General features: G+C 39.4%; 8 protein-coding genes across 8 annotated transcripts; 4 read left to right on the top strand and 4 right to left on the bottom strand.

Annotated features, from left to right (window-relative positions):
* Window positions 1–253: 253 nt before the first annotated feature.
* CMR1 (Cmr1p) lies at window positions 254–1822 on the bottom strand (the record flags this gene model as incomplete). Its single annotated transcript, XM_037289248.1, has 1 exon — window positions 254–1822. The coding sequence occupies one exon, from the start codon at window positions 1820–1822 to the stop codon at window positions 254–256; it is 1569 nt and encodes a 522-aa protein (XP_037145143.1).
* Window positions 1823–2008: 186 nt separating this feature from the next.
* Window positions 2009–2332, top strand: DMO2 (Dmo2p; the record flags this gene model as incomplete). The annotated part of the gene is made up of 1 exon (XM_037289249.1): window positions 2009–2332. One exon carries the CDS (start codon window positions 2009–2011, stop codon window positions 2330–2332), a length of 324 nt encoding a protein of 107 aa, XP_037145144.1.
* A 121-nt stretch (window positions 2333–2453) lies between these two features.
* Window positions 2454–3983, bottom strand: STE7 (mitogen-activated protein kinase kinase STE7; the record flags this gene model as incomplete). The annotated part of the gene is made up of 1 exon (XM_037289250.1): window positions 2454–3983. One exon carries the CDS (start codon window positions 3981–3983, stop codon window positions 2454–2456), a length of 1530 nt encoding a protein of 509 aa, XP_037145145.1.
* Window positions 3984–4706: 723 nt separating this feature from the next.
* DHH1 (DExD/H-box ATP-dependent RNA helicase DHH1) lies at window positions 4707–6098 on the top strand (the record flags this gene model as incomplete). The annotated part of the gene is made up of 1 exon (XM_037289251.1): window positions 4707–6098. The coding sequence occupies one exon, from the start codon at window positions 4707–4709 to the stop codon at window positions 6096–6098; it is 1392 nt and encodes a 463-aa protein (XP_037145146.1).
* A 750-nt stretch (window positions 6099–6848) lies between these two features.
* On the top strand, window positions 6849–7775 carry PNP1 (purine-nucleoside phosphorylase; the record flags this gene model as incomplete). The annotated part of the gene is made up of 1 exon (XM_037289252.1): window positions 6849–7775. One exon carries the CDS (start codon window positions 6849–6851, stop codon window positions 7773–7775), a length of 927 nt encoding a protein of 308 aa, XP_037145147.1.
* A 149-nt stretch (window positions 7776–7924) lies between these two features.
* Window positions 7925–8809, bottom strand: SEC13 (GTPase-activating protein SEC13; the record flags this gene model as incomplete). The annotated part of the gene is made up of 1 exon (XM_037289253.1): window positions 7925–8809. The coding sequence occupies one exon, from the start codon at window positions 8807–8809 to the stop codon at window positions 7925–7927; it is 885 nt and encodes a 294-aa protein (XP_037145148.1).
* Window positions 8810–9047: 238 nt separating this feature from the next.
* HRD3 (ubiquitin ligase complex subunit HRD3) lies at window positions 9048–11498 on the bottom strand (the record flags this gene model as incomplete). Its single annotated transcript, XM_037289254.1, has 1 exon — window positions 9048–11498. One exon carries the CDS (start codon window positions 11496–11498, stop codon window positions 9048–9050), a length of 2451 nt encoding a protein of 816 aa, XP_037145149.1.
* A 456-nt stretch (window positions 11499–11954) lies between these two features.
* On the top strand, window positions 11955–12299 carry MHF2 (Mhf2p; the record flags this gene model as incomplete). Its single annotated transcript, XM_037289255.1, has 1 exon — window positions 11955–12299. The coding sequence occupies one exon, from the start codon at window positions 11955–11957 to the stop codon at window positions 12297–12299; it is 345 nt and encodes a 114-aa protein (XP_037145150.1).
* Between the last annotated feature and the right edge of the window lie 66 nt (window positions 12300–12365).

The following is a 12365-nucleotide window of genomic DNA, read 5'->3' on the forward strand; positions in this document are numbered from 1 at the left end:
AATTCAAAAGAGAGAGAAGAGTTCCACAATTTGTAGACACTGAAGATTTAAACCTTGACTTCCAGAAAAAATTCTATTGTATTTTGTTGTATTTGTTTTTACCATATTTTTAAACCTAAGTTACAAAAACGAAAATATATCAAAATGGCTAAAACAAAACAAACATCAAAACATCATTGAATACGTAGGTGAAGAATGCAATTCATATAAAGAATATAAAGGATAAGGCCACCAAAGTCGATGAGCCACCAGTTTAGCTATACTCCGTGCCTTTTTCGTCTGTAAACAGAAATACTTTACCACTAGAATTCCCACCAGCGATCCAGTTCTGTAATGGATGCCATGCTAGGACTGCAGGCACAGTTGCCGTTTGCATGTGTGCCAATTGTTCACCATCGCTATTATATATATCTATAGCCCTTTTCATGTTTGCGATGGCAAAAACGTTTTTATTGGGTTTGAAAATAGACTTCAAAATACTGGTCCATCGGCCACTTTGACAGTTGTGCTTCAAAGTTAGATTTGGTTCTAAAACCTCAGGCATGTGGTCGTTTTTGACATCAAATAGTCTTATTGTGTCATCGTATCCGTTACATACTAGGGTGTTGTCTGTAGGTGAGTAAGAAACTGCAGAAACACTTAGACGAGAGTCATAGGTAGAGACAAGTTTATAGCTGGGCAGGTCTGTGTATTGGGACCATTCTGGTTTCTCAACCAATTTTCTGACATCCCATAGTCTAAGGGTTCTATCCAGCGAGCCTGTTGCTATTTCAAAGGGCCTATTTGGATTGATGCAAAATGAACCGATTTTTTTATCAGACAATCTTCGTAAACTGCATCCTGGAGATTTTGCTCGAAGGTCTAGTGTAGAAAACTCGCCATCTAAGGTTGACAAAAACAAAACATTGGTGTCTTCATGGCTAAACTGACACTTACTTACCCCCAGTGATTCATCGTATTCATTTTTGAGTTGCAGTAGTTCTCTACTTTTCAGGTTATTAAGGTCAATTGATCTGACAAAGCCGTCGTATGAAGATGTTAAAATTTTAGAAGAATCAGAAGGAAAACAATCAATAGTACTGACATTCTTGTTGAATAGCTGCACCCTGGTGATATCCGGTTCGACCAGATCATCAGCACCATTTTCGGCAAGAGGTTCGTCTCTCACATTCCAAAAACCTAAATTACCACCTGTGTCACCACCAATTATTAATTTTTTATCCACAATTGGATGTATATACATTGCACTAATTCTATCTTTCGTGATTTTAATCTCATTTGGTTGAAAAACCTCATACATTTGTAGATCAAATTCCTTCTGTTGTTGTTCTAATTCAGGTTTTGCCTCACCTTTGTGCTTTCTAATCTCCTGAAAGAAATCCCCAGACGAGAATTTTTTATCCGCATAAAGCTTAAACTTGTTCAATAAGTCATCTTCATGTTCAGATTTTATCAAGTCGCTGAGTTTGACATCTCCAATTATTTTGGTTTCTTTAATGTCATCCAACAATTCATTGTCCGGCGAATATTGCTTCTTCATTAATTCGGTATCACTTAGGTTAGGAACACCATTTCCTTCAGCGGCTTCACCTCTCAGTCGACTTGAACGTCTGGTGGGAAGTCTTACTGGTTTTGAAGATGCTGTCCTCTTGTTACTGCTTTTGCGAGGTGTTTTCTTTTTCCTAACTTTATCATCTTCGTTGACACCTGCTTCCCTTTTTATTTGTGTCGCCGCACCACTAAGGTTCAATTTCTTAAGAAGCTCATTATTCCTCTTGATATTCTCAAGCCTTCGCTTTTGAAATTCCGTGAGGTCACTCATCTTCTAAGAGATCGGTACTCGTTTACTCTCTTCTTACTTCCATGTCATTTTATCGTGATTACATTTTCTTCACGGGCCTTACGTGTAACTGCATGAATGAAAATCGATTCTTTCCAGATAAATGGAACTTAGAGAGAGAGAGTTTACACCGAGCTATATCTCACATACCATATCACAGGAAAGATAATGTCAAGCAATATTCTAGCTGTGTTCAATCCTCCACCTCAGCGCACATTAAACCATGAAGAAACTATGGACTGTGTGCCTTGTCAGGTAATGAGCACCATGTTCGCTGTTGGATTTGGTGGGTACCTCGCTGCTGGACAACCATTCAAATTTAGTGAGCGAGAGCGGTTAAAAGGTTTGACGTTGGAGGAATTTCAAAAACGCAATCCAAAATGGTGGGTAAATGGCTTGCGTGGTTTTGGCGGTGCACTTGTAATATTTGGGCTAGTGCGAGGTACGGAAGGCTGGCTCTGGAACCCAAGAAAGGAGTATAAAAAATTCTGAAGTTCAGACGAAGCCTACATTGTCTTACCTAAGAACATCTTTTTGTTATGTATTTATTTATGGGAACAGTTAATCTGTACATAGATATGCTTGAATTGCTTGAATGATTTGTTGTTACGTCCTAACATCTTCTTGCTGCAGCGGCATGAGCAGCCTTCTCCAGCTGAGTCTTTTCCAGTTTAGCACGCTCATTTTCTTCGCGTCTAATTTGCTTATCTTCCTTCAAATTTACTTTCACCTTTTTACACCAATGCCTGAATTCCTTGCCCTGCTTCTTATGTACCGAGATGAAGTCATGACAGAGCAATTCATTAATGGATGACCTCTCTCTTTCATTTTTAACACAACATCTATTAACAAAGTCTATCATTTCGACAGAAAAACAATAATCACCACCAGTGGGGAGTGACGGCGAAGGTTCATTCACAATTCTTTGCAACAGATCCAAGATACCATTCGGTGTATCATTGTGGCCCCCTAGAGGAAACTCTGCTGTCACCAGCTCTATGATCATTAGACCCAAGGACCATACATCACCCTTTGTAGAATACACATTTCCCTGGATACGTTCCGGTGACATGTAGGTAGATGTGCCTACAAAAGTATCAGCGATGGAATTTATTAGTTTTTTTGACACGCCAAAGTCACAAATCTTAACTTGACCTTTACTATTGATTAGTACGTTCGATGGTTTGATATCTCGATGTATAATTTTGTATTTTTCATATAAATAAGAAAGCCCGCTCAACACTGCAAAAGAGATTTTAGAAATAACCAATTCATTGAACCATATATCATCTGCTCGTATCATCCTGCGCTCGTAAAATCTCTTATAAACCGATAGAATTTTGTCCAAAGATCCGCAATTCATATATTCCATCAATATAATAATTTCGTTACCTGTTGACTGTGAATAGTACGCTCCGTAAAATGAAACGATATTCCCATGCGAATGGACACTTTTCATTATAGTCAATTCCCTAACTAATTGATTTACCACGAGGCTATTGTTATTTTCTACAGGAATTACCTTTTTCGCTATAATCTTAGACTCCGGTACGTACAGAGCTTTAATAACGGTACCCGAGTTACCGGAACCTATTTTCCCCAATTGAACGAGGTCTTCAAGCTTTATCGAATTTTCAATTGAATGAGTTTCGCCATTTTGAAAAAGTGAAGAATGGGTCAGTCCGTTATCACCATTGCCGCTATTCTTCGCGCTTTGTGAATACTTTAAATCATCGTCCATCGGTGTGAAAACGTGCGTCAAACTAGTAGAAGTTGAGGGTGAGGAGTTTGTCGGACTGCTCACGACGAATGTCTGCCGCTCCATTTCAATTCCAACATTGCTTCGAAGGCCAATTTCCTGATTCGCCTCGACAACAGCATTTTTCTCCAATTCCAATTTACCTTTAAACCCCCTTCGTATTTGTAAGTGACCACCATCGTTGCGCTGCACCGGAGTCAAATTGACCCTCAAATGTGGAAAGCCACTGCTACCGGGCTCATCAACTGTCACAGCATTATTAATCTGGCCCTCGTCTGCGTACTGTCCAAGGGGCGAGCTTCCCGGTAGACTAAGCTGTTTGAAATTCCTTTTCTTCTGCAACGAGTTACCCTTGAACAGACTAGGGGTCCCACCAAGATTCATGACAGCAGGATACTTATGTAGTTGAATTTCCTACCCAACTTATTAACATGTACCAAGTTTTCCGTCCGACAAACAATTGAACTCACAAGCCTCTTTAATTTTCACTGATTTCTTATCTTTTGCTTCAGTATCAATGCAACCATGTATGATCTTGCCCAAAATTTCAATCTACTTAGCCAATGGATCTCAAACGATTTCTCCTGTAGCTCTCTTCCCCATTGTTCTGTCTTAGTTATGGTCTTTATTACACAACAGGCTCAGGAGGCCACGCTGTCCGAGTGAGCACCGGACGTCCGGACACAAAATACGTATAGAGTTATAATGGTAAAATTTTTTGGCTTTCGGGAACAAAAAGGAGTGACATATATTGTTGATAACAGGTTCAGGTCTCGTATTAATGTAATTTAAGATCGAGAATACCATCATTTCAAGGAACCTTTCTTAATATACAGTAGTATATTTCAAATTGTATTGTTAAACCGCATTTATTTTGCGCTTAATTATTTTTCTATCCTCTTTCCAGCACAGGTTTCGTGCTAAAATAGTCGAGACAAATAGAACAGAGCTCACTTAAAGACTCAATAAAGGAGTATCCAAAAATTTCTGACGATTGTTCAGTTAATCATAAAGGCATAGAGTAGGGCAATAATTTTGTTTCAAAAGTTTCAGTGTGCCCCCTAATCATAAACACTGTGAAATAATATACACAACATTTTACGAGCTATGAGCGACGACCAATCTTGGAAGAACGAATTAAATATTCCTAAAAAGGATACAAGACCACAGACTGAAGATGTGTTGAACACAAAAGGTAACAGTTTCGAAGATTTCTACCTCAAACGAGAGTTACTGATGGGAATCTTCGAAGCGGGATTTGAAAAGCCCTCGCCAATTCAGGAAGAGGCCATACCGGTAGCCATCGCAGGAAGAGATATACTAGCAAGAGCAAAGAACGGGACTGGAAAAACGGCGGCATTTGTCGTTCCGACCTTAGAAAAGGTCAAACCAGGTGTTAATAAAATTCAAGCACTTATCATGGTTCCAACAAGAGAATTGGCATTGCAAACATCTCAGGTTGTACGTACTTTGGGTAAACATTGTGGTATATCGTGTATGGTCACCACTGGTGGTACCAATTTAAAGGATGATATCTTAAGATTAAATGAAAACGTGCATATCTTAGTAGGTACTCCAGGTCGAGTATTGGATTTAGCTTCAAGAAAATTAGCGGACTTGAGTGACTGTTCTCTTTTTGTTATGGATGAAGCTGATAAAATGTTATCTCGTGATTTCAAGACAATTATTGAACAAATTCTGATTTTTTTACCCAAAAGTCACCAATCATTATTATTCAGTGCAACATTTCCAATAACTGTTAAAGAATTCATGGTCAAGCATCTTCATAAACCTTATGAGATAAATTTAATGGAAGAATTAACTCTGAAGGGTATTACACAATATTACGCGTTTGTCGAAGAAAAACAAAAATTACACTGTTTAAATACATTATTTTCAAAATTACAAATTAATCAAGCAATTATATTTTGCAATTCCACAAATCGTGTTGAGCTTTTAGCTAAAAAAATTACAGATCTAGGTTATTCATGTTATTATTCGCATGCAAGGATGAGACAACAGGAGAGAAATAAGGTCTTTCATGAATTTCGTCAAGGTAAAGTTCGTACTTTGGTTTGCTCGGATTTACTCACGCGTGGTATCGATATTCAAGCGGTTAATGTTGTCATTAACTTTGATTTTCCAAAAACTGCGGAAACATATTTGCATAGAATTGGTAGATCTGGTAGATTTGGCCACTTAGGTTTAGCGATTAATCTGATCAATTGGAACGATCGATTCAATTTGTATAAGATTGAACAGGAATTGGGAACTGAAATTGCCGCTATTCCAGCAACAATCGACAAATCGTTGTATGTTGCTGAAGACTCTTCGGCAGTTCCTGTACCCTTTCCAATTCAACAACAGCCCAACCCGCTTCAACAGCAATTGCCTGTACAATATCAAATTCCTCCGCAGCAGTTTCCAGTAAGTGGAGGTCCTCAGCAAGGTATGCCACCTCAGATGCAGCCTCATTTTACTGCTCAGCCACAGTTTTAATGACTCGAATGGTGGCCGATTTTTTTTTCTCTGCCTCCTAATCCCTAATTTCTGAGTTGTGAGCCGAGTATTTCAGCTGCATATCCGCTAATTTTTCTAAACTGATATTTCAATGATTGTCGACATTTTTCCGTTTTTTATTTTTATTTGCCTGCAATCAATTTTTTCCATTTTGTATTCAATTCTATTACCGCCATATCGACCTGTAACTCCAGATTTTTCTCTATTAACAATCTCATCGTGGAATATTTCTGCGTGTCAACTTTCTTCTCTTTCTGGCATCTTTTGAAATAAATAATATTCCACTCTTTTGCATTGACCACTTTCAATGCAGATACAAGAAAATATTTCAATTTGCCATATGAAAAACTGCTTTGATTTCAATCACCTTAAAAAACCCAGTTATTTCCTATCTAAAAATTACCAAACGTTCTTAATTGAACAAATTATTTTGGAGTAAGATTACGGTGTCTTCTACGTTTATGCCTTTTTTGATTTTTTTTCTAGATGACAAGCCTCGCTATTCGACCACCTTGTTATGTGCTATATTTTTTTAGATTTTTAGGCATCAAATAGTAAAATAAATAATAACTTTATCCGCACCAAATTCTTAAGGTTATTCTTGATATCGCGGAAATCTCGCTTTCATAAGATTGGAAAATAACTTAACAAACCTCTAATAAAAGACACGAATTTCAAATCAGCCGCATACACATTGAGTGGTGATTGTGTGAGTGCAATTCGATTAGTATGAGTACAATTGATAGTGGTACACAGCGTAAGCTGATTTATTCAGCATTTGAATATCTCAGCAAGGAGATAAATGAGCATTTTGAAGATAAAGAAGCATTTCAACCACGTACTTTGATCGTTTGTGGTTCAGGTTTAGGGGGGATTTCTAATCGGTTATCATCTGACCCTAACCCACTGACTATCCCTTATGGCACTATTCCAGGCTTCAAGTCAAGCACAGTTGCTGGTCACTCTGGTACTCTTGTTTTTGGAATGATGAATAACACACCAGTCGTTTTGATGAATGGACGTTTGCATAGTTACGAAGGACATTCTTTCTTTGACGTCAGTTTTCCAATAAGGGTTTTGCATAATTTTAATTCTGTGAGAACATTGATTGTAACTAATGCGGCTGGTGGCTTAAATGACTCGTTTGCACCTTGTGATCTGATGTGTATATCTGATCATATCAACTTTCCTGGATTTGCAGGCAACCATCCCTTGAGAGGACCAAATCTTGATGAAATTGGCCCGCGTTTCTTACCGATGAGTGACGCATACGATTTAGAATTGAGAAAGTTGTTATTCAAAAAGAAGACAGAACTGGGGTTGAAGAGAGCATTGCATGAGGGTACCTATATTTATGTGTCCGGCCCAACTTTTGAGACCAGAGCTGAAAGTCGTATGCTTCGCATGTTAGGAGCAGATGCTGTTGGTATGAGTACAGTTCCTGAGGTCACTGTCGCTCGCCATTGTGGATGGCGAGTCCTTGCACTAAGTCTAATAACGAACAACTGCGTGTTAGCTGCAGCACCCAGTGCTCTCGATGAGAATCCAGCTGCAATGGATGAAGGTATCGCTTCTCATGAAGAGGTTTTAGAAAACGGCAGGAAGGCATCACAAGATGTTGAAAGACTAATTGAAGAAATCGTTGCTGATATATAAGTAGTCAAGCATGTATTTACTATTTAACTATTCTTAATGTGAATTATACATTTTGTCCGAGAGCTGGTCAGCGAATTCAAGTTGGTAGGACAACTGAAAAATTACAATATATTTCTCGAATCTATTGGAATCAAATATGTGCATTTAATTTACTCTTGAACTTCACCTGCAGGCTCCCACTTTCCTTCAAGGTCTTCTTTCCAAAGGGTAACTTTATTATCACCTCCAGATAAGGCTAAGATGTTTCCGGATAATGACCAACTTGCTCTCCATAATACATCAGGGAATTTTTCATTTTGAAGCAGTGTCTTTGTCCATTTATCGTCTTTTTCCTCCTTCGACCAGATGATACATGTGCGGTCTTGGGATACTGTGGCTATATAGCAACGAAGCAAAACAGATGGTGACCATGCAACATCCCTTACCCAATCAGTGTGACCCTCCAATGTATCCTCTAAAGTGACACTCTGTGATTCAGAATTATATTTCCAAACTTTCACCAGATTATCAGCTCCACCGGTGACGAATCTGCGTGTTTGGTTAGAAACACCACCCTCGGGCATTACTGAAGGTGCCCAGCTTGCAGCGTTTACACCAATAGCATGTGCTTCGATTACAACTGGTGCCGTTGTACCATTGTCCTTAAATTCAACTACTGACACTTTTCCATCAGATGATGCCGCTAAAATCAAAGCCCCATACTCATGAGGTGCCCATTGGACTGAATTGACTGATGCTGAATGGACAGCATGAACAGCAATCTGAGCCCATTTACCATTCTCTTCTTTCCAAATTAGCACTTTACCGTCATACGAGCACGAAGCCAAAATAGTCCCAAATTTGGGATGAGCCCAATCAACTCTCCAAATAGGCCCCTCGTGCCCGCTCAATGTCTCCACTAATTTATGATTCTCACCCTCCACTTCAAATATTTTGATCGTTTTATCAGAAGAACACGTAGCTAGACGTTTCCCGTAGTAATCGAGCACAGCATCATGGATTAAATCGTTGTGAGCGTTCGTAATTGTGGGCATTGTTTAAAGAGAATGCAATTTGACAAGAAGTATCAACTATAGAACAATAATGAAAAAGCTCGTTATGCTGATCCGACTGTTTCAAATATATCTTTAGTCCCACCTACTTTCCTAACTACGTGTAGAGTTGATTCAACTTGTTCCGCTCAGTTCTTTCGCCAAAAGAGTATGTGCGGGTAAGACGTACATTATCATACAAAGAACAAATTTAGGAAATACGTATAGACAACAGCTACCTTCATATCGCGATCCTTACCTCAAAATTGCCACGAAAGACATTGTTATTTTGACCTCCATCATGTGCGCCATGATTTCCATTGACACGTACATCTGCATTGTTGACGTTCCAGCCTCGTCTCGCAGCGATGATCCTGACAATTACACTAAAGAGAAAGAGAAATAGAATAAAGGCGATAGACAAAAAATCTTCCAGGTGAAGACCAAGAGAGCTCAATCTTGTCCATGTTCCTTCATCACTTTCCTCCTTCTGCTTCGAATCAGCGTTCTGTGTGCTTCCGTCTCCTTCTTTCTTGTCTCCTTCCGACTCATCATTTCCTGTAAAGGCGCTCTTATAGCTTTCAAAGAGTTTCTTATACCACGGCACCCTTTTATCATCACTTTGCTCATTATCGCGATCACCAAGTTCGTATCCAGAACGTTCCCCGGTAATCCACAAGAGCCATGCTTTAGCCCTTAATTTTAGTACACTTAGTTTCACGGCGATGTAAAGTTTTGGATTATTTTCTAGCACTTGATCATAGTATCGTTTGGCCATACTAAAATCTATTTCTACACCAAGCCCATACTCGTACATGTATCCCAGGTTCCATAAAGCTTGGGGAGAGAATCTAAGAGCCGAGCTCTGATACAGCTGAACGGATTTTGAATAATCTTGCATTTCAAAATATATGTTTCCAGCAACAACACCGGCGTCAATATTTCCTTGCTTTAACGCCTGCATATAATACGATATCGACATTAGTTTTCTCTCTCTTGTGGTTTTTGGGGGGTCTTCGAAATTACGGGGAAGAAGATATGAGATGCAAGCAGCATTTACTTGAGCTGCTTCGTATCCTTGTTCAGCAGCCTGTGCGTATGCCCATAGCGCGACCTCGCCATTTTCTTTCAAAAGTTCACCGTATGCAGTCCTCAATTGGGGTGCCATAAGCTCTTCACTTCGCTCTACAAATAACTGAAACGATGCAATACTGTCTTCGCAGCTATAGTAACCGCCCATTCCACTTTCTTTCATTCTTGCAAACTCGTATATAGCGGGGCGCGATCCTAAGGCGTAAGCGTGTTGAATCAACATGAAAGGATCACCTAGCTTCAGTTCTGGGTATTTACTTGACAATAATGATAATTGAAAGTCGTGTCGACCTGCACCAGTAGCAAACTCTGTGTGCTCGCCTTTTCTATAATGTTTGATTGCGTCGGTGTCATTCTTTTTGATATACTGCGATATCAACCCCAAATCTGTGTGGGAAGTCGACCCTAGAGAGCCATATGTTTCAAATAGCTCAAGGGACCTATTTAAGTACCTTTCAGCAAGAGTAATATTGGGGTGCCCTTCAGCTTCTCCGGTGAAGTATATGTGGCCGAGAAGTTCAATACACTTTGCGTAGAAAAATCTTGGTAAATTATCCATTACCGGAACCTCATTGTCAAATGTTATAAAAGTCAGTTCCAAAATCTTTCTTGCCTCCTCACAATCACGAGCTGTCATGTATGTTCCCTTATACTCATCGAGTGCTGTGTAGTATATGTCAACAATTCTATCATAGCTGTCATCATCATTATCTGTAAATGATGCTCCACTATTTTCACTTCCAAACTTGAGCCACACCTTACCTCCATCCATTTTTGTAAGAAATGATGACGTTATATCTGGTCTTTCTGATGGAAGCCGCCCTTGAAGTGTTTTAACCCAAGTAGTCAAACCTTTTCCTAATAAACCTCCAGTCAGATCAGGAAGCCTGACGTCGTAGGTTTCCACATATGGAGGATATAAATACCACTCTTCATCCGAGAAGGACCTTCGAATCGATTCTGCTATCTCGCGGTAGAGCAGTAGCGCTTTGTTACAATCTCGAGGGACGTCTGTCCCCGAAGAATACTTATATGCAAGAGCCTGTTTGGCCTGCATGTTACCTAAGGATGCTGCCTGTTGAAGATATACAAGCCCTTTTGCACGGTCTACCGGTATCTCTCCAAAAAAGCCTGTTGAATGCATAACGGATAGATCGAAAAGGACGGAGCTATTAGTAAATCGCGTTAAATTATTAAACTTATCTGAGTACTTGAATGCCAGTGTTTTGTTGTGAGGAAATCCATAATCTCCCCATAAATGCAGTTGAGCTAATATAAACGTAGCTTCTGGGTTGCCATATATTTCACTGGACTCTCGAAGCAAACGGTGTACCTTTTTTTGCCAATCGGTTGCTTCATTACTGAAGAAGTATGCATAACGCTTCTCTTGCTCTTCTTCATAGTAATCCATGGGTATGTAGAGTACACCACTTTCTTCAGTACGGCTCCTATCGGATGTGCTTGAAGACCTTGCCATTGGATCCACCCTCTTCAAAGCCTGCCGCAACATGCTCTCTGCATCTTGCCATGGATCTTGAGCCCTAATAATAAAGCTATAAATAAGTACCAGACTCACCCAAAGTGTCCTATTTAATCTCATTCGGGAATTGCGAGTGCTCTACACTTCTAGCCGTATCTTTCTGTTTAATCCGTAAAAGCGGCACTGTAGTTCTCACCTTTTTATAGTCGCTTTACAGATTCAAATCATTCTTATTTAATGGAAAGTTTTCCGTCGCAAGACAAGGAAGGACTATGAAGTGTTTTTCCTTCACATTTTGTTGCATTACACAATGATATCTTGCTCTCTTAATGGCTATTTTATCATTTACGATTAAACGTCTTTTTAGATGATATGTTAGATCAATGCAAGTGAGATAATAAGGGTTTTTATCATACTGCAATCATCTGTAACGCACTGATGGGTGAGGAGTCTATCTATCCCTTCTGATGGTGATCTACAGTTATACTAAGATTCAAATGGTTTATTATTCTGCGTTCACTATGTTTACTGTTCTGCGTGTAATCGACATTTGAGTACGCGTTAGCTTCTTTTGAGATGTTGTTTTATCTTATTGGGACTACAACACCACCCTCGCATCGCACTCCAGTTGACATGGTAGACAAGATCCCAGTAGAAACAATTGCCCGTATTTTGCAAATATCTTCTTTTCAGCATGACTCCACAAAGATTACTGCAGAAACTTTAATGATGTTGCAAGATTACATGGAAATTTTAGTGCGAGAAGCTGTTCTTAGGTCGATTGCTAACAAAGAGGAAGCAGAACAGGAGGGTCTAAACCGAAATATGCAACACGCCCGTCTCAAACACGAAAATGAGGGAATGCTACTGACCCATCGGGATTTAGAAAGAATCGCAGGCCTGCTGCTACTTGATATGTAAGTTGTTCATGTTTCCAAGAGCTCAGGAGAAAATATTGTTTATTTGATCCATTTTATTTCGTATTTA

This window comes from Zygotorulaspora mrakii, chromosome 5, assembly GCF_013402915.1.
Source record: "Zygotorulaspora mrakii chromosome 5, complete sequence".
Lineage (NCBI taxonomy): Eukaryota > Fungi > Ascomycota > Saccharomycetes > Saccharomycetales > Saccharomycetaceae > Zygotorulaspora > Zygotorulaspora mrakii.